The sequence below is a fragment of the Rattus norvegicus genome, chromosome 7 (genome assembly GCF_021556685.1).
Source record: "Rattus norvegicus strain SHRSP/BbbUtx chromosome 7, alternate assembly SHRSP_T2T, whole genome shotgun sequence".
NCBI classification, from domain to species: Eukaryota; Metazoa; Chordata; class Mammalia; order Rodentia; family Muridae; genus Rattus; species Rattus norvegicus.
The window spans coordinates 118,875,448-118,898,408 of record NC_141540.1 but is presented as its reverse complement, the minus strand read 5'-3'; the positions used below and the strand labels follow the sequence as shown (position 1 = coordinate 118,898,408).

The following is a 22,961-nucleotide window of genomic DNA, read 5'->3' as shown; positions in this document are numbered from 1 at the left end:
CTTCTGTCCCTTTCAGGGGCCTCTCCTCATCTCTGAGCTTCTCCTGGTCTCTTTCCTGGACACCTAAAGTGGTTATTCATACAAAGGGCTATGGTATAGAAGTTTCCAGGACATGAGAGCCTTCAAGAGTTCATTGACAAAGGCACAGGGTTTCACAAAAACAATGTCCTAAAGGGCCAGGCCGAGAGGTTCTGGAGGGAGTATAGGGGTTCAAGGTCCAGGAAGGGGTAGAGCCTGGTGATAGCTCTTGGGTTGGTCACTGGAGAGATGCTGAAGAGCTGGCACAGGGTTCACTAGTGTTCACACATGGGCCCACCAGGAGAACTAGGGTTCACTAGTGTTCACACATGGGCTCACCAGGAGAACTAGGGTTCACTAGTGTTCACACATGGGCCCACCAGGAGAACTAGGGTTTACTAGTGTTCACGCATGGGTTCAACAGGAGAGGGGACTCAATGAACTTGGACACTGAGGTGCAAGCTGCTAGGTAGCCCTAGGTGTAGGGAGTTTTCTTCCCCAGTTCATCCAGGAGGCCATCCTGTCCCTGCATGTGCACCACAGAAGAGGCTGACTCCACACCATGCTCTCACTTAGTCACATACCCAGCCCAAAGGGAGGACAGACGGACTGTGGAACACAAGAGTCTTTCTCTAATGGACAAGACCTAGACACCTCACAGTTCGTTCCTTAGTCTCCATTTGCCAGAACACAGGAAGGAGGCCACCTGAGGTGCCATGATGCAGGGGACACTGTGCACTGTAGTGCAGTCTCAGGGGAGCCTCAGCCATCAGAAGTGCAACAAGGAGGAGGAAAAGGCCCACGTGGAAATCTCAAATGTTCCTCTTAAAGCACAATAAAGAAGATGATTTTTGAAAGAGATGTTAAAATTGGGAGGGAATTATCAACTGACTATAGTTAACAATCCAGAAAATACGATATTACTTGCACAAAGCACACAAAGCATGTCTGGGTCAGCGCTCACAAATTTATTCTTCAGAAATCATGAATCAAGTGTAGCCGTTTTCCTGTCCATCTCGGCAGATCTCTTCCAATTACAGCAGATTTTAAACATCAATAGTCATTAAAGCTTATGATTTTCCCAGGAGTCTGGTAGCAGAGAGAGGAACTCACCAGTCATATCCTGTCACTCTCCTTCCATAGCATCCATGGTGACATGTAGGGCTTGTGATGACTGGACAGTTGGTATTCCCAGCATCCTCTCTGTCTAGTCTTGAGCATTTCACCCACAGGACCCACAACCAAGAACAGGAAATGATGTTCACAGTCAGAGTCTGATTGTAAGATTGAGAAATATTTGAAAAGCACACTTTAGGCAAAAGAAGGAAAGAGGAGGTCTCTGTGCCACCAATCAAAAAGCAGTGGGAAGATTGACAGCTCAGTGGACAATGAGGACGGTGACCTCAGCTGGGAGAAGTGTGGTGGGCACAACTCAGGAGCAGCCATGCTATGGCTTAGTCAGGACTCCCCAGCATGGGAGCTTGGTTTAGTTGGGAAGTTGGGAGGCTGATGGATCTAAGAGCTGGAGTCTGGTTGGAGGTCATGAGACTGTCCCATTTGTGTTCTGACTTCCTGTAGCTTAGTGTGCCCTCTCCCTTTAGCAGGAACTGCCTTAAAAGGAATACAGTCGGGGGCTCCCATGTGTTCATGGCTCTGTCCAGCACACTCCCTCCCAGTCCTCTGAGCTGCACTGAAGAGGAAGAGGTCACTGAGTCAGGCTGTCGTGAACCTGGTTGAGCTCCTGCAGCTTCTGCTCCAGGTCCCGAGCCTGCCGTCGCAGCTCTGCAGCTGACACTGACTTAGCTCCCTCATGCAAATGCTTTGAGTCTTCCACAAGCCTGACCACATCCATCAGGAGGAAAAGACCTACAGTGGCTGCACCTATGATCCGGGCTTCTTTGGTCATTGCCAGAGCTGTACCTCCAAAGGCTTTCTGCACCTGTCTAGTGGTTTGGGTTGATGTCTTCCCTGTGGTCATGAGACGCTTGGCATTAGTTGCTAGGTGAGGGTTGGCTTTGGCCAGCTGAATGGCATTCATGTTCTTCTGGATGGCTTGTATGTTCTGGATGGAATTTGTAGATAAAGAAGCAAGTCTGGGGCCACTCTGCTCCAAAACTTCTTTCATCCTGTTCATCGTGTCTTTGGTTGGCACCAGCTTGCTGGCTTCAGCTTCAGCAGACGCCAGGCTTACCTTCTCCACAATGCTTGTGGAAACACTAGTCACAGCCGCTGCTGCTCCCAGCCCCATGCCAGTGGCTGACAGTGCCAGACTGACTCCTGCTGTCACAGGTGCCAGAGCCAGGCCAAGGATTGTGAGGACTCCAGACACAGCACTGCTGGAGCTGGCCACCACCTGTGAGACGGTGCAGTCCCTGTGCACCTTGTCAACCTTGTCTGCCAGGGCGTGGAGCTTCTTGATGTGCTTCTCGAGCTCCAGCCTCACCTGAGGATAAGCCTCCAAGAACCTTTCCTTGTCATTTTGGAGTTGGTCTTCATCTTCTGTATCAGAGTCAGCTGTATTCCCACCAAGAGCCTCCCTCAAGGCATCTTCCTCTTTCCTGTAACGGGAGAGCTGAGCTGAGTGAGGAAGACAGCTTGTAAAGTAAGATCTGTGCTGTGGAAACCACAGAGCATTCACGCTGAAGCACAGAATGTTACAACTCTATAAGCTCTTCCTTACCATGATGCACATGCTCGACAAGCCATGCCATTCTCAGTTCCTAAGGACCAATGAATTCAAAACCATCTATAATTGACCTTCAATTTTTTACCTTATGTATATGAGTGCTTCCTGCATTGTGCCTGGGTACCATATTCACCAGTGGGGGCCCGTGGAGGACAGAGGAAGGAAGGCATCGGATTCCTAGGACTGGAGTTCCAACAGTTCTGAGCCATTGTGAGGGGGCTGGGCACTGACTGACTCAGTCATCTGGAAGAGCAGCCTGTGCTCCTCATCACTGAGCTGCCTCTCTAGGGTACCCTCCAGCACACCCTGTTATTGCTAAACATTCAATAAAGGAGCCTTCCCCTCAAGGTCAGTGTCATCACTACCAAAGTACTTCTCTCTAGGAACTCAATACAAAGAGAAGTTAGAGGAAAAAAAAATAACCCTTTCATTTAGGGAATGTTAGTGTTCACTGAAGAGTTCACTTCCCTCAAGAATAGCAGTCTCTGGACCTCAGCTTCTGAGACCTGCCCTGTGTATCCTACAATGCCCTGCTGGTCAGGAGTGCCCATGTTTGCTTGGAGTCCTGGACTGTGAGACTCTGAAAATTGCACATCCTTAAGAAAGCAATTATATAGGACATTCTTATATAGGACATTCTTATATAGGGCATTCTTTGAAGCCCGAGGTAATTTTGCCTTGCAGTGGTGTGTACTCCTGAGCTGGTGGAAAAGCTCACAGCTAAGATCCATCCACTCAAAACACAGCACATAGATTTCCCTTCCAGCTCTGACTGGAGATAAAGAAACACGAGTGGATTCCATACTCACGTGGGGGATTCCCATTCACAACATGAGCTCTCATCCCCAAGGCATCTCACTGTGCCTCTGTAAGAATTTAAGTAACAGGCAAAGTTGAGAATTCAGAAACATGTAGGTTCCTAAGCCCCTCCCACCCCCCAAAGAATTCTCAGCCTGAGAAAGGTGAGGTGTGGTGAGGATTTTTGCTGTCCCTTCTGACCCCAGACCCCAGAGGAAGAAGACACGAAAGGTACTGACTTCCTTGGTGGAAAAAGACCCAGATCACTCATGGGGATGGTGTTTTTGATGAAGGCCCAGCAAACTTCTGGACACTGAAGCTTAGATTGACAAGATGTTTGTTCTTTGGAAAAACTTTGTGTCTTCTAAACTTCTTTCCCAGTATGGATGGGCCTTGGCTTCCCATGACTTTCTTGTGCATCTTGCACTTGTCCTGCCAAGGCTTGGCAGGAATCAGAAGTCAGGTTGTGCGAACACCCTACCTTTGATGCTTAACCTCCACCAGGTTCCCATGTCTGGTATTTAGGGAGGGGCGTTGGCCTTGGCTTTCCTCAGGAGGAACCCCATGAGGTCAGCTTCACAATGGCCCCTCTCTGCTCTCTACTACCTGTCACTCTGCTCCTCTGTGGTAAGTCTCCAGCTGAACGGATATCCAGAATTGTTCTGTCTCTTTGTCTTAGAGCTGTAGTCCTGAACAGTGTCCGTCTACCTGTGTTAATGTGTGTCAGAATAACTGTTCTTTCCCATGGGAGCTTTCTTGGTGTGTGACACTCCATGTGATCTCTCACATGAGGCACTGTCCTGAGGACAACAGAAGATTCTGCTTAAAGCCCTTCAAGGGACCTGAGGATGTGGCTAGGCTGGTGAGGTGTTTGTCACACAGACAGCAGGACCCGAGTTCAGTCTTCCAGAGGCCACATAGGAAAGCCAGGAGCTGGGCCTGGGCTTGTCATCCCCATGTGGGGACACAGAGTCAGGAAAGTCCTCGTGCTTTCTGTCACCCAGTCTAGTGACAACAATGAGTTCCAGGTAAAGAAAGGCACTGTTATTGTCCTTCATTCAGATTGTATGGTTCTCTTGCAGAAAAAGTGAGTTCAGGTCCCAGCACCCACACTTGGTGGCTCAGCTGTAGGGGATCTGCTGTCCTCTCTGGGCCTTGATGTACTATGTACTTGCTGGTACTATGGGTCAGGGAGCTCACACACACCCTTGCTCACTGTATGTTCTTAAATTCTCCTTCTCCAAATACAGTCACCAGGGTTAGGGATGCAACTCAGTCACTAACACATTAAACATTAACACTGTGACATCATTAAAATAGGTCTGGTAGCAGGTGTTCAGACACACACTTAACTGGCTTGTCGCTGATCCATTCCAACTCTTACACACGGTCCTCTAACCCTGTTCTTTCCCTTCCCATGTAGAGAGAAAAGGCCTCACTGACTCTTTGCCTGAGTACCTCTCTTTCTTGTCCTGAGGGTCACTTCGGAGTTTGTCTTCTTCTTCTCCATCAGAATCTTCAAAGATCTCAGCAAGAGCTTCTCGCAAGGCATCTTCCTCTTCCCTGTAATAGGGGAGACTGATATAGGAAGATTGCTTGTAACATAAACTCACCCACATGCAAAACACACACATGCACACATGCACACACGCACACACATGCACTCACATGTACAGAAACACACTAAAAAACTTTGAAAAGCTAACTTTTGATGAACACCTACTGCGTGCAGGCTGCCTACTGTGTGCTGGCCATATGCTGGACTCCCCACATGTGTTATCTTATTATTCTCACAGTGCCAGTCAATGGTGACCAAATAAAGAAGAAGGTAATAAATTAACTTCCCATGGTCACAGGAACGGCAATGGCAGGAATAATTTTGTTCCCTGTGGCTGCTGCCATTTCCCCTCACCCAGAGGCTCTTCTCTGGTAGAGAACATGGAGAGGGGAATATTTGCTGAGAAGAGACACCCTGAACCCTGAGTACTTGGTCTGTCTGGGGAGAGTATTCCTGCCTAGAAAAAGCCAACCAGGCCTGAATTCTGCTACTGCAGGCGTCCCTCAGGGAGGTGACCTGGACAAACCAACTCCTGCCACAAAATGTCTCCAGGATTCCTCTTCATTCAGCAGGAGCTGCAGGTCCTCTAGGCTCCTCGTATCCAGGAGGTAGAAAAACACAGTCTCAAGGAAGCATTTCTTCTCTACATGGGAAGGAAATGTATATGGTTAGAGGACTATGCACAAGAGTTTGAATGGGTCAGTGTGTGGGAAACCTGGTTAAGTGTATGTCTGAGCACCTAGCACATGGGGTATTTTAATGTCACTAGTGGTAGGGACTGAGTATGTCCTTAAACTCATTTGTAAAAGCCCTAACCCCGGTGACTGTATTTGGAGACAGAGCCTTTAAGTTCACATAGTAATGAAATTAAGTGAGGGTGTGCATGAGCTCCTGACCTGCTGTGGAGCTCCTGATCTGCTATGGAGCTCCTGACCCGCTGTGGTAATCCCTTACAATACAAGAATAAACTGCCTTCCCTCCTCTTCCCGCTGTTCGTTTTCTCTTTCCCTGTCCCGGTCCCTCTGTCCAGGCACACAGACAGGACATGGGAACTCTCTGCCAAACAGGAAGAAAGTGCTCTCCAGGGCCAACCTGCTGCACTTGGATTGTGGCCATCAGACTCCAGAGCAGTGAGAGGTCTTTTCTTTTTAAGCCATCTGCCCAGTGTTTCTTCACCATGACATGTTGAGGAGACTAATGTCCCTGGGAGGTGTCCTGGTACTTTGCAGGGATTTTCCTTTATTTTTATTTTGTGTATATGAATGTTTCCCTGCATTTATGTGTGCGTACCATGTGCATGCCCAGTGCCCATGGAGGCCATTGGATCCCGTGTAGTGGCAGTTTACAAACTTTTGTGAGCTGACGTGGGTGTTGGGAACTGAACCCAGGTCCTCTGCAGGAGCAGTGAGTGCTCCTAACCACTGAGCCATCCTCCAGCCCCAAATGTGACCTTCGACACAGGAATGGTCAGTTTTCAATCCCGAGTTTCAACTCTACTGGCTTAAATATCTGGGAGTTCAGCAGCCCTTAGCTGGGGGTTGTGAGGGTGCTTCTCTATCTAATCAGAGCATAATGCCTGAGCTAATGAGAGGTTCAAAGACTGAGGGGAGGCACCATGGGAAGTGGGGCCTGCTGGGGTCTGGAGGGCAGTGGGGGTGTGTCTCTGGGGTTGATGAGCATCGTCTTGTCTTGGTCATTTTTGTTATTGCTTTGTTTATTTTTTTATATGTTATCTATTTTCTTCTTCTTTTTTTTTTTGGAGCTGGGGACCGAACCCAGGGCCTTGCGCTTGCTAGGCAAGTGCTCTACCACTGAGCTAAATCCCCAACCACTTTGTTTATTTTTTTATCTGCTGTGATGTGAACTGCCCACCCTTCCTTCCTGCCTCTCTGCATCCCTGGGTGGACCGATCATGCTACGTCGTAAGTAAAATAAATGTCTCCATTAGTTACAACAATGGTACAAGTGAGTAATGCAAGCTTCACAAAGTAATTACAATGGATGGTTGGATGGATGGATGGATGGCCGGATGGGTGGATGGATGATGGATGGATGGATGAAGGTTCTATAGAGCTAATAGAAGAATTTAAAAAATAAAATGGAGTGCTGCACTGCATAGTAGTGCATTCATTTAATCCTAGTGCTTGGGAAGCTGAGGCAGGAGGATCTCTATGAGTTGGAAGATAGGCTGGCTATCAGAGTGAGTTTGAGGACAACTGGATCTGGAGCAGGTTGCCTCCAGTCTACACCATGGTGGTTTGAATATGCATGGCCCATGGGAAGCATACTATTAGGACACGTGACCTGGTTGGAGTAGGCATGGCCTTGTTTGAGGAAGTGAGTCACTGTGGAGGTGGGCTCTGAGGTCCTATGCTCATTCTCCAGCCTTGTATGGAAGGGAGCCTCCTCTTGGGTGGCTGTGGAAGACAGAATCTTCTCCTGGCTGCCTTCAGGTCAAGATGTAGAACTCTCAGCTCCTCCATCACCATGTCTGCCTACCTACTGCCATACTTCCTGCCATGATGATCATGGACCAAACGTCTAAAACTGTAAGCCAGCCCCAATTAAATGTACTTTATAAGATCTGCCTTGGTCACAGTTATCTCTTCACAGCAATGGAAACCCTAAGACACCACTCCCCTGTCTCTTGTTTGTTTGTTTTGTTTTTTCTTCAGAGCTGGGGACCGAACCCAGGGCTTTGCGCTTCCTAGGCAAGCGCTCTACCACTGAGCTAAATCCCCAACCCTCCCCTGTCTCTTAATTCCTCTCTCCCTCTCTCCCTCCCTCTCCCCCCTCCTCCTCACTCTCCTCTTGGCTTCCATTTTTCAGGCTGGGTATTGAGGAGGTGATTCCTGGGAATTTACTCAAGACAAAGTGTGGAAGGGAGCTGCTCTGACCCTGGACTGGGGAACTCTCTCTGCTCCACTCAGGTTTCTCATCTGTATCTTTGACTCCCCAGAAGGAGTTCAGCGCAGAGGCTCTGGCACTCATAGGCTGTGTAGAACAAGACTGCTTACCTGGAGTGCCCATGATAGCTGCTAGGTCTAGGAGTCAGGCAGAGGACTTGACAGGTGTTCCTTCAGCTCACCAGGGTCCAGGCTACAGGAGGAAAAGGCACCCTGTGAGATAGAATGGGGACGGCTTAGTGATCAGGGATCTGGGACGCACAATTCTTTCAACAGTGGCTGCCAAGGACCAAAGAACTTGACCCACAGTTCTTCTGTTTCCCTGGGCTCTGTCACTGCTATTTAAAGAAGTTGGTCTTGTGATCCCAGCCCTGCTGCTCTCTCCCCCTCAAGGCAGAGGACCCTTGTCCTGTTAGGGACATTGAAGAAGGCATCAGGTGAGGACACAGCTGTGGAGAAAGGACTGACTCTCACACAGAAAGAGAGATGAAGAGGAATGTTCTGGTGGCCATCTGCAAGCGGGAACTGTACACACACACACACACACACACACACACACACACACACACACACACACACACTTTCTCCCAGTGTAACCCTTGGTCTTGCTGTGTACTGTGAACCTTCCTGCTGGTCAGTCACACGTGAGCCCCTCTGATGAGTGCCCCCTAGATAAGAAGTGTAGGTGAGGGGTTGGGGATTTAGCTCAGTGGTAGAGCGCTTGCCTAGGAAGCACAAGGCCCTGGGTTCGGTCCCCAGCTCCGAAAAAAAGAACCCCCCCCCAAAAAAAAGAAGTGTAGGTGAGCCCTGTCCTGCCTGCTCCTGACCAGCCGAAAGCCCAGGCTGGAGCTTCCCTTTCTGAGGTCTCTAAATGGGGCAGAGGGAGCTTTTCAGCAAACTCTCACCCCTTCAGTGGCTGCTTGGCACCTTCCCTGGGCAAGGAGCCCAGGGCTCAGGACTGCAGGCTCCTCCCTTGAATCTCTAAATTTCTACCCTCCATTCCGCACACACTCCCCCCTGCTGCTGTGTCCTCTACCTTCACCACACCCACCCCAGCTCCCACCACAAGCACCTTCCAGTGCTCTAGGTCAGTGCTCCAGACAGCCCTGAAACACAGCCCGCATCCCAAGAGAGGTCCCACAAGACACCTGCTCCCTGCTGGCTTCTCCAGTCTAGCTCAGGAAGTCAGTGTAGTCTGAATCATCTGAGCCTTGGATCCCTGGTGACAGAAAAGCAAACCCCACTGAATTGCTCAGCTAGGAGGAAAGGCTGATGGGACAATGCCCTCAGACTGATGATTCTGTCAGGTTTCTGAGAATTTCCAGTAATTTCTGTGCCTGTCACTCCTGGTTTCTTCCATCACTCTTTCCTTCTGCACAACATACTCAAAGACCCTCCTCCTACATCTCCAACCCCGACCCTCAGCCAGCCTCCAAGGCCTCACATCCGTCATTCACTTCCTTTTATACAAACGGCTTCTACCTCTCAGCTCCTCTCCCTTATTAACAGTCAGAACCCACTGGAACCTTGTCCTTGGTCCAGGGCCTTCCCTCCATTGCTGCTGCTCCTCCAGACCCAGCAGTCTCTAACCCTTAGGCTATCCTCTCTATTATCCCTGACAACATCAGTCACTTCCAGTTCTAAATCTTAAAGACAGTTTCTTCTTGATACTCCCAGATGTCACTCCCAAGCCTTTTGTCTTTACATAGATGGATCCTGACACTAAAGTCCCGACACTGACCAGGGCTGTCCCCCCACTTCAGTGTGTAGATGTTCTCCTCCTTTGCAGGCTTTCCCTCTTTACTAGCCAATCTGATCCTGCCTCATTCCTAAATTTCCTCAGGTCCACAAGTCACCAGGTCTCTCTTCCTAAAGCTCAGCTCTCCCAAAGTCACAGACCTAGGATTCTCTCTCACATCAACACTTAAGCCATCACTGTACACCACCTTGCCCATCTCACTCCCGACCGCTGCCCTCATGGCCAATTTCCTCCCTAATCCATTCCTGTACCAAGCCACTTCTGGATCTCCTCATGACACCTTCCTCCTACCCACACATAATTCCTTAAACTTAAAACATTCTGACTACAAAACTCAGGCTTATGGGTGTGTCCCAGTTCCCACTTGGGTACACAAGAAGGTCCTGTTCTTCCCACTTATTCCCTACAGTCGATCAGAGGGTAGGTGGCTGCCAGCCACCTGTCAGTTTCTGTCCCAGAACCCTGGTCCAGTCACTCTCTTCTGAACCCTTGATTTCCTCATGAGGTGTGACTCAGAGTGGGGCATTCAGAGACAGGTTGGGTGAGAAAACCCTGGGTCCTTGTGTCTCAGATGCAGCCCTGTCCCCATTTTGCTTCAGTCACAGCACCCTAGAGCCAGCTTTGGGTATCCAGGCCCCAAGAACAGAGAGGCTTGGTCCCCACCCTCCATTCTTTTCCTCCATCTCCCAGTAGACAGAGTGACAGCAGCCATCTGTCTGAGGTCTCCTGGTCACGTCTCAGGCATCCTGGTGCCCAGGCTGAGCCCCTACGGGCTCTATGGTCTCGTCTGAGGAATCTCATCCTGTCTTGTGCTGAGGGCAGATGGAAAAGGTGGAAGGCCATGGCTGCAAGGCCAGCTTTACTGCTCCTGTATGACCTGAAGCAGATGCCAGCCTAGCAGAATTTATCAACAAAGCAGGTGCATAATCTTCCTTCCGAGCGGCTATGGGGGTACGCAGGTGGGAGAGCTTAGCCATTGCCCAACTCACCAGGAATCTTCAACAGCTGTGTGGATCCAGGGACCATCTGTGCATCCAAGGCACAACCAAGTACCATCTCCTGCTTATGTACCCAAAGAAGGAAATGAAAGAGAAAGTCCCATTTCCAAGGAACTCACCACCAAAACAACACAGGGAACTTGTGGCTTGCTGGATGCTATACCTTCATCCCATGCTCCCTGCTGACCCACTCACAGGAGTGACCTTTGGCCTGTCATTCTAAGTTCTCCTTGGCTGACCCCATTTCAAGTGGGGATCTCCGTAGTCTGTATGTGGAAAAGACCTACTTCTACAGACTAGAGGACCCTCCACAGATCACTTCCTGCACCTCCTGGGCTCTGTTCAGTCCTTTCCTTTCTCACCTGCAGCCTCAGCACCACCCCCATCTCTTGGATCCTGTTGATGGCTTCCTGGGGTAGCATGCACAGCATCTGAACATCTGCTTTCGTGGCTTCTCCTTTCAGGAATTCTTGCTATGAACCTTGAACCACTAAGTATCACATTGTCTCGGTAGAATAGGTTCCTACATCTTAAGGCCCTCAGACCTTAGCACAGTTGACTCCATGATGAAAGTATCATTTAGGTCATAAAACTCAGCAGATACTTAAGTTCCACATGAAAAAAATGAGAACAAAGACCTAGTCCGTCAAAGCCCATAGTTCTGCAAAAATATCTACATGTGTTAACCTGCCCTTTGGTTTCTATAGTTTCATTTCTGGCTAACTCTTCTTGTTAATTGAATTGTGTCAACACAGAATATAGATTTTTGGCTTAACAGCCTCATAAGAGTACAAGGCTACACTGGGATTCTGAGCACTGTTGTAGTTGCTGGCTGGCTAATAAATACTTTCTATTTGGTCTAATCCATGTGTGGTGGTTTGACTATGCTTAGGCCAGGGAGTGGCACTATTAGGAGGTGTGCCCTTGACAGAGAAAGTATGACACTGTGGGAGTGGGCTTGAGATCCTCCTCCTAGCTCCCTGGAAAACAGTCTTCTCCTTTTTGCCTTCAAAACATGATATAGAACTCTCAACTCCTCCAGTGCCATGTCTGCCTGGATGCTGCCATACTTCCTGCCATGATGATAATGGCCTGACCCTCAGTACCAGTAAGTCAGTTCCAATTAAATGTGTTTTTTTTAATAAGAGTTACCTTGGTCATGGTGGCTCTTTAGAGCAATGGAAACCCTAAGACAGAAGTTAATACCAGAAGTGGGGTATTGCTGTGATAGACCTGACCATGTTTTTGTTTGCGGGAATGTAGACTTGGAGACTTTGGATTTAGAAAGCCATGGAATGCTTTAAGTGGGATTTAATGGGCCATCCTAGTAGGAATATAGAAGACATTGGTGCTGAGGATGATCTGAACTCTGGAGATTTTTCTTATGTTTTGGTGAAGAATGTTGCTGCTTTTTGCCCTTGTCTGAAGAATATGACTGAGGCTAAAGTAAAGAGATTTTGGTTAGTTGCATTGACAAAGGAAGTCTCAGAAAAGTCCAGAATAGACTTTGTCCTCAGGTTCATGTTCATGAAGTGCTTTCTGATCAAGTGTAGCAAGCTTAGAAAGGGAAAATTCAAAATGTATGGTGCAAGCAATAAAAGGGCACCAGGTAGTACAATGGAGCTAAATCCTGTTTTTGAGGCAATAAATGGATTAAGAAGTGGTGACTTCAGGGCAAGAGCCCACCCAGCTAAGCTTATTGTTTGTGTGTTTGCCATTGAACAATTTATATCATGTTAGATGTTATTTTTACTTGGTTATTATATTCAATTGGATTTTTAATCTGGAATGAACTACAATCCAGAAAAAAAGGACACATTTGAATCTGGATCTTGAGGAACAATGTCCATGAAAAGCTTAGTTCCAGGCATGGTGGTACACACTTTAATCCCAGGAGACTGAAGTAAGCAGATCTCTGAGTTCAAGGTGAGTCTACTGAGCAAGTTCCAGGACAGCCAGGCTTAGGCTGTGGCAGAGTTGGAAAATAGAAAGCTGTAATAGATGGGGCTGGGGATTTAGCTTAGTGGTAGAGCGCTTGCCTAGCAAGCGCAAGGCCCTGGGTTCGGTCCCCGGCTCCAAAAAAAGAACCAAAAAAAAAGAAAAAAAAAAGAAAAAAAAAGAAAAAAAGAAAGCTGTAATAGAACAAGGGCGGGGGGAGGGGCATGTTTCAGCTCCAGCAAGCAGCATAACTCAGCAACTTCAGCCATGTGGCTCTGGCTTTAGAGCCACAAATAGAAGGGACTACTGGGACAATTGATATTGGCTGTCTGGAGCTAAGAAATTAGCAGTGATTAAGAAGAGACTAGCATCACTGAGGTGCAATTTTCTGGGAAGTGTTTTCTAAGAGCACAAAGAAGCTGTGTTCCAGAGATAGTCAAGGATGTACCTTGTGCTGCAGATGGACTTGATAATGTGTTTGGGTCACCCAGGTAGTACTGGTTTTGAAGGCATGAAGGCTTCATGGAGAGCAGCTGAGGCTTGGCACTGTGAGAGCCCATGAGAGGCTATTGGTGAAGCCTAGTTACAATGGAAGACCCCAGTGTCCTGGAGATGCTAGTACCATGGGAAGATCACCAAGAAAGCAGCAGCAGTGAAGTAGAGTCAACCAGAGCCTAGATTGCTATAGAAGGCAGAGCTGGAGAAGTGACCTGAGTCCTTTGGAAGAGCCCAGAGGATCATGTGTGGGTCCCAGACATTGGAACACGAAGTTGTAATGATTAAGTTGCCTTGGAGACCCTGAGTTATTAGAGATGTCAGAGCCGTCTTCCAAGGAAAGCTCCTAGCCGGGAGTGGAACCAACCCAGGAGAAAAGTTTGTTGCTTCTGAATGCCAGATCTGCCCACAGCAGTCAACAGGCATGAAAGTGGCTCAAGATCTGAAGGGAACTTTGCCACTGGTCATGGAGATGCGGAGTTTAAAGTTTGCCCAACTGGTTTTCTGTTTTGATTTGGTCCAGCATTTCCTCACTATGACGTTTCGGAATGGTGACGAACATCCTGTGACGTTGGAGGTATGGATCTACTCTTTGACAGTCAAGTGATTGGATGACTCTCAGAAGAGACTTTTTACTATGAGGACTTTGGAAGTTGGGCTAAACGTATTTTGCATTATGTTATGTTTAGGTATGGCCCCATAGACTCATGTGTTTGAACAGCCTGCGGGAGCCAGGGAGTGGAATGTGATGGTGTGTGTCTGCTTGGCCCAGGGAGTGGCACTAGTAGGAAGAGTAGCCTTGTTGGAGTAGGTGTGTTACTGTGGGCGTGGGCTTTGAGATCCTTCTCCTAGCTGCCTGGGAGACAGTCTTCTCTTGTTTGCCTTCCAAACAAGATGTAGAACTCTCATCTCTCCCAGCCCCATGCCTGCTTAGGACACTGCCATGCTTCCTGCCATGATGATCATGGACTGAACCTCAGAACCAGTAAGCCAGCTCCAAATAAATGTCCTTTATAAGAGTTGCCTTAGTCACGGTGTCTCTTTACAGCAGTGTAAACCCTAACTAAGACACCATGTGTGAGTAGTCTCCTCTAGTGACCATCCCACATTTCTGGAAGCCCCACGGAAGTCCCCAGAGCAGAAAAGAGTTTATTATCCAAGGAGCTCATAGGGTGTGCAAGCTGAGAAGTTCCAGGTTCCTTTAATCAACCCTTGCCTAATGCTTCAGAGGGGTGACACCTCCACCCCTCAAGGAAACAAATGAGAAAGTCGTCTGGTCTGTCATCTCTGGAGGCAGGCCTTCTGTTTAGGACATAGGGGCTGGATATAGCACTCAGGATCTGTGTGAGACGTCGCCAGACTTCCCTGGTCTACTCAAGTATATGAATGTGTGATGGCCGCCTCTGGTTTTCTTTACTGTGTCTCTCTGGGTGTCTGTCTGTGTGTTCCTGCCAGTTCTATTTCTCTGTATTGGCAAGTGGCTTTCTCAGGTGTGAGACCCCATCTCACCCCAACCCTTTCCCATTCCCAGAGCAATTGCTTGTTTCGTTGCTTGACCCCCCGCTCATGAGCAGAATCAGACCTAGTCCCTATGTAGAGGTGGGGAGGGGATGGGTCTCTTATGCAGGGGGGAGGTCTGCCATCTGAGCAGAGTGCACACAGGGAGGAGAAATACTTCCCAAGTCCCACACTGACTCTGCCCCCCCCACCCGCCCACCACCTTCTATAACCAGCCTCAGGGAATGGGAAAAATTCCGCTGGGCAAAAGAGAAGTTCTGCTTCTTCCTCTTTCGTAATTGATTCGCCCTTCCCAACAAGTGATCTGCATAACTGGAGAACTCAAAACGTACTATTCTCTGCAAAAAGTAGAGAAACCACCCTGGGAATCGTGGGGTGAGGGTCACTGCTGGGCCGTGCAACCTGGACAGAATGGGTTGTCCCTTCTGTCCAACACTGACTGACCAAGGGGACTTTAAATAATTTCTGCAGGGTCCTTTTAGGAAGATCGAGAACAGCTGCTGCGAGATTTGCTTTGTCATCCAGTCGGGCCCAGATGGTAGGAAACAGTTAAAGTTAGAAAAACGTAAAGGCTCAGATTGATGATATTGGCTGCAGGCAGCTCAAAAGATGTTTAACAACAGAACCAACTGAGAGACCAGATCCTTTGCATAAACTGAAAGGCACCGTCACCTTCTCTGATGATGAGACACAGTTGAACTTACACATGCCCTGCAAAACTCTGGTGTCCTGCACTGTCAGAAGAAAAATTTCTAGCTGAAAGTCCTGCCTCCAACCAAAATATACAGTGGCACTGTCTCTCAAACTGACAACAAAGATTCCCAGAAGTATAGGTAGAAACCAACACACCAGGACTGGCCCAACACCAAGTTCCTGTAAGTGTTCAATTAACCAGTTCAGCCACCGCATCCAGGTTAAACAATACCCGAGGGGCCTGGAAACACAAAGGGAAATTGCGGTCCACTCTGCCCGGTTCAGGGAGACCAGCATCCTGGTGCCCTGCCAGTCCTCCTGGAACACACCTCTCCTGCCTGTGAAGAAACCTGGGACCTCTGATTCTCATGAATCTGATTCTTCCAGAGACGTAGATGTGCTCTGCCTTGCACCTGAAAGCTACATTCTTCAGCCTCCCATAGAAACAGTTAAAACCACCCATCTTTGCTTTTACATGGACAGAGCCAGAGGGAGGTTACAGCAGGCAACTTACCTGGACCAGGCTGCCTGAAGGATTTAAAATTCTCCAATCCTGTTTGATGAGACACTACATGCTGACCTGCCTGTCTGCCCTTGTGTCGGTGTCTCTCTGGGTTCACACTCTTACAATCTGTAAATGGCATCCGCCTAGCCTCTAAGGCTAAAATAAACTATAAAGGGGCCACCGAGGGACTGCTGCAAGAGCTACAGACCTTGGGCTACAGAATGTCAGCTAAGAAAGCCCAGCTTTGCATACCCAGAGGTTTCCCATCCTGGCTACCAGCTGAGGGGAGGAAAGAGGAGGCTGATTCAGAAGCCACCCTTCAGATCCCTACTCCAAAGAGTAAGAGACAAGTTTGTCCAAGACTTCCTAGGTGTAGCTTGGTATTGCTGCCTCTGGGTCTCAGAGATTGCAGAAATGGCAAGACCTTAGCACCACAGAGGAGTTGTCACCAAGCCCTTAATATGTACTGAGATGAAACAAAACAGCTCTGACATCAGCACCAACCCTAACACTTCCAGATGTCTTCAAACCTTTCCATCTGTTTGTCCACAAAACAAAACATATTACAAAAAGGATTTTAACCCAAACTCTGGGGCCATGAAAACACCCTGTGCCATATCTGTGCAAACAATTGGACTCTGTAGCCTCAGGATGGCCCACCTGTCTAGGGCTATGGTGGCTACCATCAATCTAATAAACAAACACAAAACAACAACAAAATCAAGTTAACTCTGGGTCAGGATCTTATACCCACAGCACCCCACACTGAGGTTGGGCTCTCCTCTGAGGAATCCCAGAATGCTGGGTGTCTAATATTCATGTAATTCAGTACCAGTCCTGCTCTTGGACCACCTTCAAGGTTTCAGAAACCTCCAACCCTGCTACCCTTTCCCCTGATAATAGCACACTTGTCTTCATGCATGACTGTCTTGAGGTGAAAGGTGAAACCAGATATGTGGAGCCCGGAGTACTTGTTTTAACGGAAATAGTTTTAGTCCAAGCCAGGTTCATCAACCCAGAGAGCAGAACTGATCAGTCTGAGCCAGGTTCAGATGGGGAAAGGACAGTTCACCACCATATACACAGACAGTTGCTATGCTTTTACCAGCTCCCAAGTCCACAGTAAGATATCTATCTACCAACCTATGTACTTATCTATCTATCTATCTATCTATCTATCTATCTATCTATCTATCTATCTATCTATCCATCCATCCATCCATCCATCTATCTATCTATCTATCTATCTATCTATCTATCTATCTATCTATCTAGACACCTTCTCTCCTCAGAGGAAAGAACACTAAAAACAAAGAGAAAATCTTGGCTCTCCAAGAGGTAATTTGACTTCCCCACAAACCTGAGTGACCATGTTTTCCAGTTTACAGTGATTGTTGACGGTGTTTCTTCTGATAAATTCCCTTGCTCTGACTGTCCTCCTTATTAGCATGACTTTATCTAGACAGTCAGAGAACGTCACAGTGAGATGCAGGGATGTGAAAGAGTCCACACGAGCTGCAGACTAGCAGGTATGTGGATTCTCTGCAGAGTACAGAATAGACTGGAATGCCCAGAGACACTTGAACAGTCTCAGGGTTGAGCACCAGGTCAGAGCTGTAGACTCACATGGTGAGAGAGTGGAGTAGGGGGTCTCAACTCAAGGCTCATGAACAGGGCCCATCCCACCAGGACATCCTGAAGATCCACTCTAGGATGGCTCAGCTTGACCAGTGGCATGAGAAGAAAGGTCACTCAGGATGGCTGTTACTTAAGAGTTGGGGATGATCTAGAGGTAATTTAAGCCCAAGGAATGTGACCCTGATGGAGTGGGAACCATAAAGTGAAGGAGCCTCAGGAGGGTTGTTTGCATTCCAGCACCTTCTAGTGGAGTGGTCAGTGGCCAATGGGTGACCATTGTGGTCACCAGGTCACAGTCTACTCACTGAAGAAGAGGCTTGGCCACAGAACTACACTCACCTGTCTGCTGGACCCCTTTTGTAGGGGCTGGGATCTTCCAAATGAGTATGTAACTTGGTGTCTTCTAAAATTGTCTTCTACGTGGCCATATAGAAAAACCATCCAGGGCTGCAAAGCACTGAGAAGAGAGTAGGCCATCCTGAGAGCCCCGCGGAACTTCCTGGGTGTGGAAAGACAGCCACTGCTCCCAGATAACCATCGTCTGGCCATCTGTCTTTGCTCATTAGGGAAAATATCATGACCTAGATTACAATTGTCAGTTTCAAGAAGGTTCCAAGTTTTAGAGTCAAACATGGGGATCACTTCTCGGCCTTTGGCCCCTAACCAATTGTAGAGCTGTAAGTAAAGATGACAGATCTCACCCATGAGTGTAATATTTCTGTGTTGAAGCACAGATAACTTTGTCCTCAGTTTGCTGCATGTATAATCATCATCAAAAGCATCATGCACTTTTGCTGAAGGAACACAATAGCTTTGGGATGCCAGCTTAAAACTGGATGAGTGATTGATTCAGAAACACTGGAAATCACAATGAAGGTTTTCTGCTGATGATTGCAGAAGTTGCCAACAAAGATCAGCCAGAGAGAGGACACAGCAGGGTGTTCAGCAGATTCCTGAGTGGGAGAGAGGAGAAGAGGCAGGTGGTCAAGGATGGGTTATGAAAATCACGTCACAAGGCAGTTCTACAGCATGTGTTAAAGGTACAACTGGTCTACCCACCTATACCCCTGAGTTAAAAGACACAAGAGAGTTGGCCAGGTGTCATGGTTATGTTTCAGCAGAGTCTTGAAACCCACCACACCTGGTTTCTGCAACCAGTGTGGAGGATCACCCCAGATAAATAAATGTCCTGTGATCCAGCCAACACACTTCTGAGAAAATGCATTAAAAAATGAAATCAGAGACACAGGCAGATGTTTGTTCTCCCACGTTCATAGCCACTCCATTGATAACAGTCAAAGGAATGGCCTGGAGCTGTCTCAGCACTGAATAGACAGTAAATTCTGACCCCACACAACCTGATCAAGCCTGGGGACACTAGCATAAATAAACTGAATGTGAAAGGACAAACCCTGCATCCCTTCTTCGTGAGAACTATGGGGAAGTAAGATCCCACAGAGCAGAAGTCAGTAGTGTTTCCACATGTTGTAGAGAGGAATTACCCCATAAGGGTTCACTGTGAGTTCACAAGATAGAGAGCGTTCCTACCTAAATGGTGGAGATGTTGCTAAGCAGCAGAAATTCTGCTGAACCTCACATACCACAGAGGTCACAGGAGGAGGCCTCATGTTATTTTACCACAGTTTTGACTCTATATTTTCTTCTTTTAAAACTTTACTTTTGGGGCTGGAGAGATGGCTCAGTGGTTAGGAGCACTGACTGCTCTTCCAGAGGTCCTGAGTTCAAATCCCAGTAACCACATGGTGACTCACAACCATCTGTAATGAGATCTGATACCCTCTTCTGGTGTGCATGAAGACATCAACAGTGTACTTATAAAACTTTATTTTTCTCATACAGCACATTTGTATGCCCCCTTCCCCCTCTTCCCCCAAATCCCCTTCCAACCTCCCCTCTCCCACAGTTGTACTCTTCCTCCATTCCCCTTCAGAAAAGAGCAGCACTCCACCCCCACCAGTGATATAAACTGAACATGGTTTATATGATGCAGTAAGAGTAGCATAAACATACCAAGGCTAGACATAGCAATCCAATAGAAGGAAAAGGGTCCCGGGTTCAGGCAAGAGTTGTAGGCACCCACATTCACCCTGTTAGGAGTCCCCCAAACTCCAAGGTAAACAAGCACAGCATGTATGCAGAGGGCCTAGCCGAGACTCACATAGAGTCTGTAGTTGTTCCTTCAGACCCTGTGAGTCCCTATGAGCCTGCTTAGTTGATTCCATGGACCATGCTCGTCTGATAGCCTAGACCCCTCTGGCTCCTCCAATTATACCCCCCCCCACTTCTCTCTCTGTTCTGTGGAATTTGTTAAGTTCCGCTTAATGTTTTAGTGTGGATCTCTGCATCTGCCCCCATCAGCCTCTCTGATGATGACTGAGGTACCAATTTTGAGTATAGTAGAATAGCATTAAGAATCAGTTCACTGCTTTTTTTTGATTAGTCATACCTGGTTCTACCATAGGTCTCTGAGCTATCTGACTTCCCGTTACTGGCCATGCAAACAGGGCATGGGTTCCCTCTGGTAGTTTCACCTTCAAGGTAGACCAGTCACTGGTTGGCCACTATTGCCCCATCAACTGGTTGTGGGTTGAAGGGTTTGTGTCTGGATTGGTATCCCAATCCCCCTCTAGGAGCCTCATCTGGTTACAGAAGATGACTGGTTTCAGGCTCCTTATCCTACATTAATAGGAGTCCTAACTAGAGTCACCATCATAGGTTCCATGAAGTTTCCACTGCTCTAGGTTTCCACATCATCCCCTGAATCCCCACCCCCGATTGCAGTGCTCTCTCCCTCTCTCCCTCTATCCCTCACCTGATCTCTCCTGTGTGCTCCCCAACCTGTACCCCCAATCCAACCACAGATCTATTCTACTTCTCATTTCCAGAGAGACTCATGTGTCTACCCAATAGCCCTCCTAATTACTTAGCCTCTTTGGGTCTGTATTGTGTTGTGGTTACCCTTCACAGCTAATATCTACTTAGAAGTGAGTACATATCATGTTTGTCTTTCTGGCTCTGGACTGCCTTGCTCAGGATGACTTTTTTCTACTTTTATCCATTTGCCTGCACGATGTCATTTTTTCCCCTAACAGTCGAGTAAAACTCCTTGTGTAAATGTACCACATTTTGTTTATCCATTCTTTGGTTCAGGGAGATGGAGGTTGTTTCCAGTTTCTGGCTATTATAAATAAAGCCAGTAAATAAACACAGTGGAGTAAATCCACTACTTTTTTTCAGAATCCAAACTTCTCTGGCAAAAATGCAGCCAAAGGGGCTGGAGAGATGGCTCAGCGGTTAAGAGCACTGACTGCTCTTCCAGAGGTCCTGAGTTCAAATCCCAGGAACCACATGGTGACTCACAACCATCTGTAATGGGATCTGATGCCCTCTTCTGGTGTGTCTGAAGACAGCAATAGTGTACTCATAAAATAAATAAATCTTTAAAAAGAAGAAGAAGAAGAAGAAGAAGAAGAAGAAGAAGAAGAAGAAGAAGAAGAAGAAGAAGAAGAAGAAGAAGAAGAAGAAGCTGCTGCTATTCACCATGGCTGTTCTTGTCAAGAACCAGGGTTCAAATCCCAGCACCTACATGTCGGCTTGCAACCATCCTTAACTTCATTCCAGAGGATCCAGCATCCTCTTCTGGCCTCCTGGGAAACCAGACATGCATGCTGTACGAACACACACACATGCAGGCAAGCACCTGGACCCATAGAGTGTGAATGATAAATAGATTTTTATAATTAAAAACATAATTGCTCACAATGTTTTGTCTTAAGATTGTAGGCGCTTCAGAGACAGCCCTGATATGAAAACATCTACTTCCTTGTTTGCAAATGAGGAAACTAACCTTAAGCGTGATACTGCTGGGGGTTATATCCTGGTGCGATTCTGTTTATTTGTTTTATTTTGTCTTCCATCCTGAAACAGTCTTCCTCTCCAAAGGGAGAGAAATCCTCAAACTGTCAATGGTTCTAAGAATTTGATCTCCATTCCTGCATTTTCCCTGAGGTCTAAGATGAGTCACACGTCAAATCCCTCAAGATCATCATCGCCCAGCCCCCCACCTGGCCTTGAGGACAGCGGACATAGGGAGGTCTGTCTGCCTGGGTTCCCCAAGAGCAACTGCCACTGCTGTCAACTGTCTACATGTTTCTCAAGCCCTTTGGTTTGTCTAAAGAAGCAGCAAGGTTTCCTGAAATGTTTGAACCACAGGGTGTGTGTGAGTCACCCATCCCCTGGCAGGATGATCCCAGAGTTGCTTCACCTGACCATGTTCTGAGAGTTTCAAATGGTTTTGTGAGTTTTCCTGGGGAGATGTGAACAAATGCCTATTTACACCAGGTAAGGCAAGGTGCCGGTGCCAGACCAAAGGAATGATCTTACCTGAGCCGAGCTTAGTAACCAAGTGAATTTATTTGGCTTACCTACACGAGCATACTTAAGGGATTGCTTACAGGAGTGTGGGTGACTTAAAGACAGTTCTCTCATGAAACAGTCACTATAGCATAGATGACAGTTCATAAAACCTGTATCTCTGAGATCACAGCACAAGTTTTCAGAGGGGCAACTTCATGGCTGCTCAAGGCTGGGAAATGTCACCTATAGGTATAAACACAAGTCCTCCCATGGGAGCTTTGTGCTCTGTAGACCCATGCTGGGCATCCCTCTTTTCCCTAGAAAGGATCATCTAAGGATGTTCTCAGAAGACTTCTCAGAAAGCCCTGGTGGCCTCATCTCCCCTGTGAACGGTGAAATGGAGACCACACCTATTCTCTTCGCCCTTTTCTCTGCCACTCCTCCTAACATTCCCACCCAGAGTCGGCTCCTCTGCATGGCTACACCTTTGAGCACTGCTGGATACAACAGGCATCAATGGACAGAGTGAGATCTTTATCCTAAGGATAATAAAACCCACAAGAGAATAACAACTCAGCAGTTAACCAGAGAGAGTCTGAATGGCCATTCTGTCCTGTAGGCAAATTGGGCAGGGGCACCCTGAAAAGGACCATCCTTAAAGCTCTCCTGGAAACTGAGAAGTACACAAGAAGGTATCTTAGGAAGGAAAGATGCTGTCTAGGTGTTTGTCTTGTCCCATCTACAGTTGAGCCTCACCTCATAGCGCCCTTAGCCTATGACTCATGGGTGAGGAATACATGTGAGCTTAGCCCAGGCAGACAGGAATGGGTTTCACTGGGTTCCCTAGTGTGGCATGCAGGTAGCAAAGTCTGGGGGAAATGAGTCTCTGTAGAATGAGCAACCACAAAGAAACACAACAGAGGACTTGCTCTCTGACGCCTTGAGAAAAAGGGTCATGATACAGGGAAGTCAGGCATCCAGTGTCCAGGGGAACCAGCGGGTCACACATGATACAGGGAAGTCAGGCTGCTGTGTCTAAGGGAGCCATCTGGCTAGCACGAGAGAGGCTCAGTG

The 22,961-nt window shown here is 47.7% G+C and overlaps 1 protein-coding gene and 1 long non-coding RNA gene across 8 annotated transcripts; one reads left to right on the top strand and one right to left on the bottom strand.

Moving 5' to 3' along the window:
- Nucleotides 1–965: 965 nt before the first annotated feature.
- Apol7bl1 (apolipoprotein L7b like 1) lies at nt 966–18,466 on the bottom strand. 7 transcript variants are annotated; one of them, XM_087558205.1, is made up of 6 exons: nt 17,850–18,466; nt 8,078–8,179; nt 5,577–5,703; nt 4,961–5,065; nt 3,514–3,570; nt 966–2,576 (listed from the first exon to the last, which is right to left on the bottom strand). In XM_087558205.1, exons 2-6 carry the CDS (start codon nt 8,088–8,090, stop codon nt 1,724–1,726), a joined length of 1,155 nt encoding a protein of 384 aa, XP_087414331.1. In that variant the 5' UTR covers nt 8,091–8,179; nt 17,850–18,466; the 3' UTR covers nt 966–1,723.
- LOC148004870 (uncharacterized) lies at nt 7,405–21,062 on the top strand. Its single transcript, XR_015625741.1, has 2 exons — nt 7,405–7,609; nt 20,769–21,062. It is a non-coding gene; the product is annotated as an uncharacterized LOC148004870 (long non-coding RNA).
- Nucleotides 21,063–22,961: the final 1,899 nt, after the last annotated feature.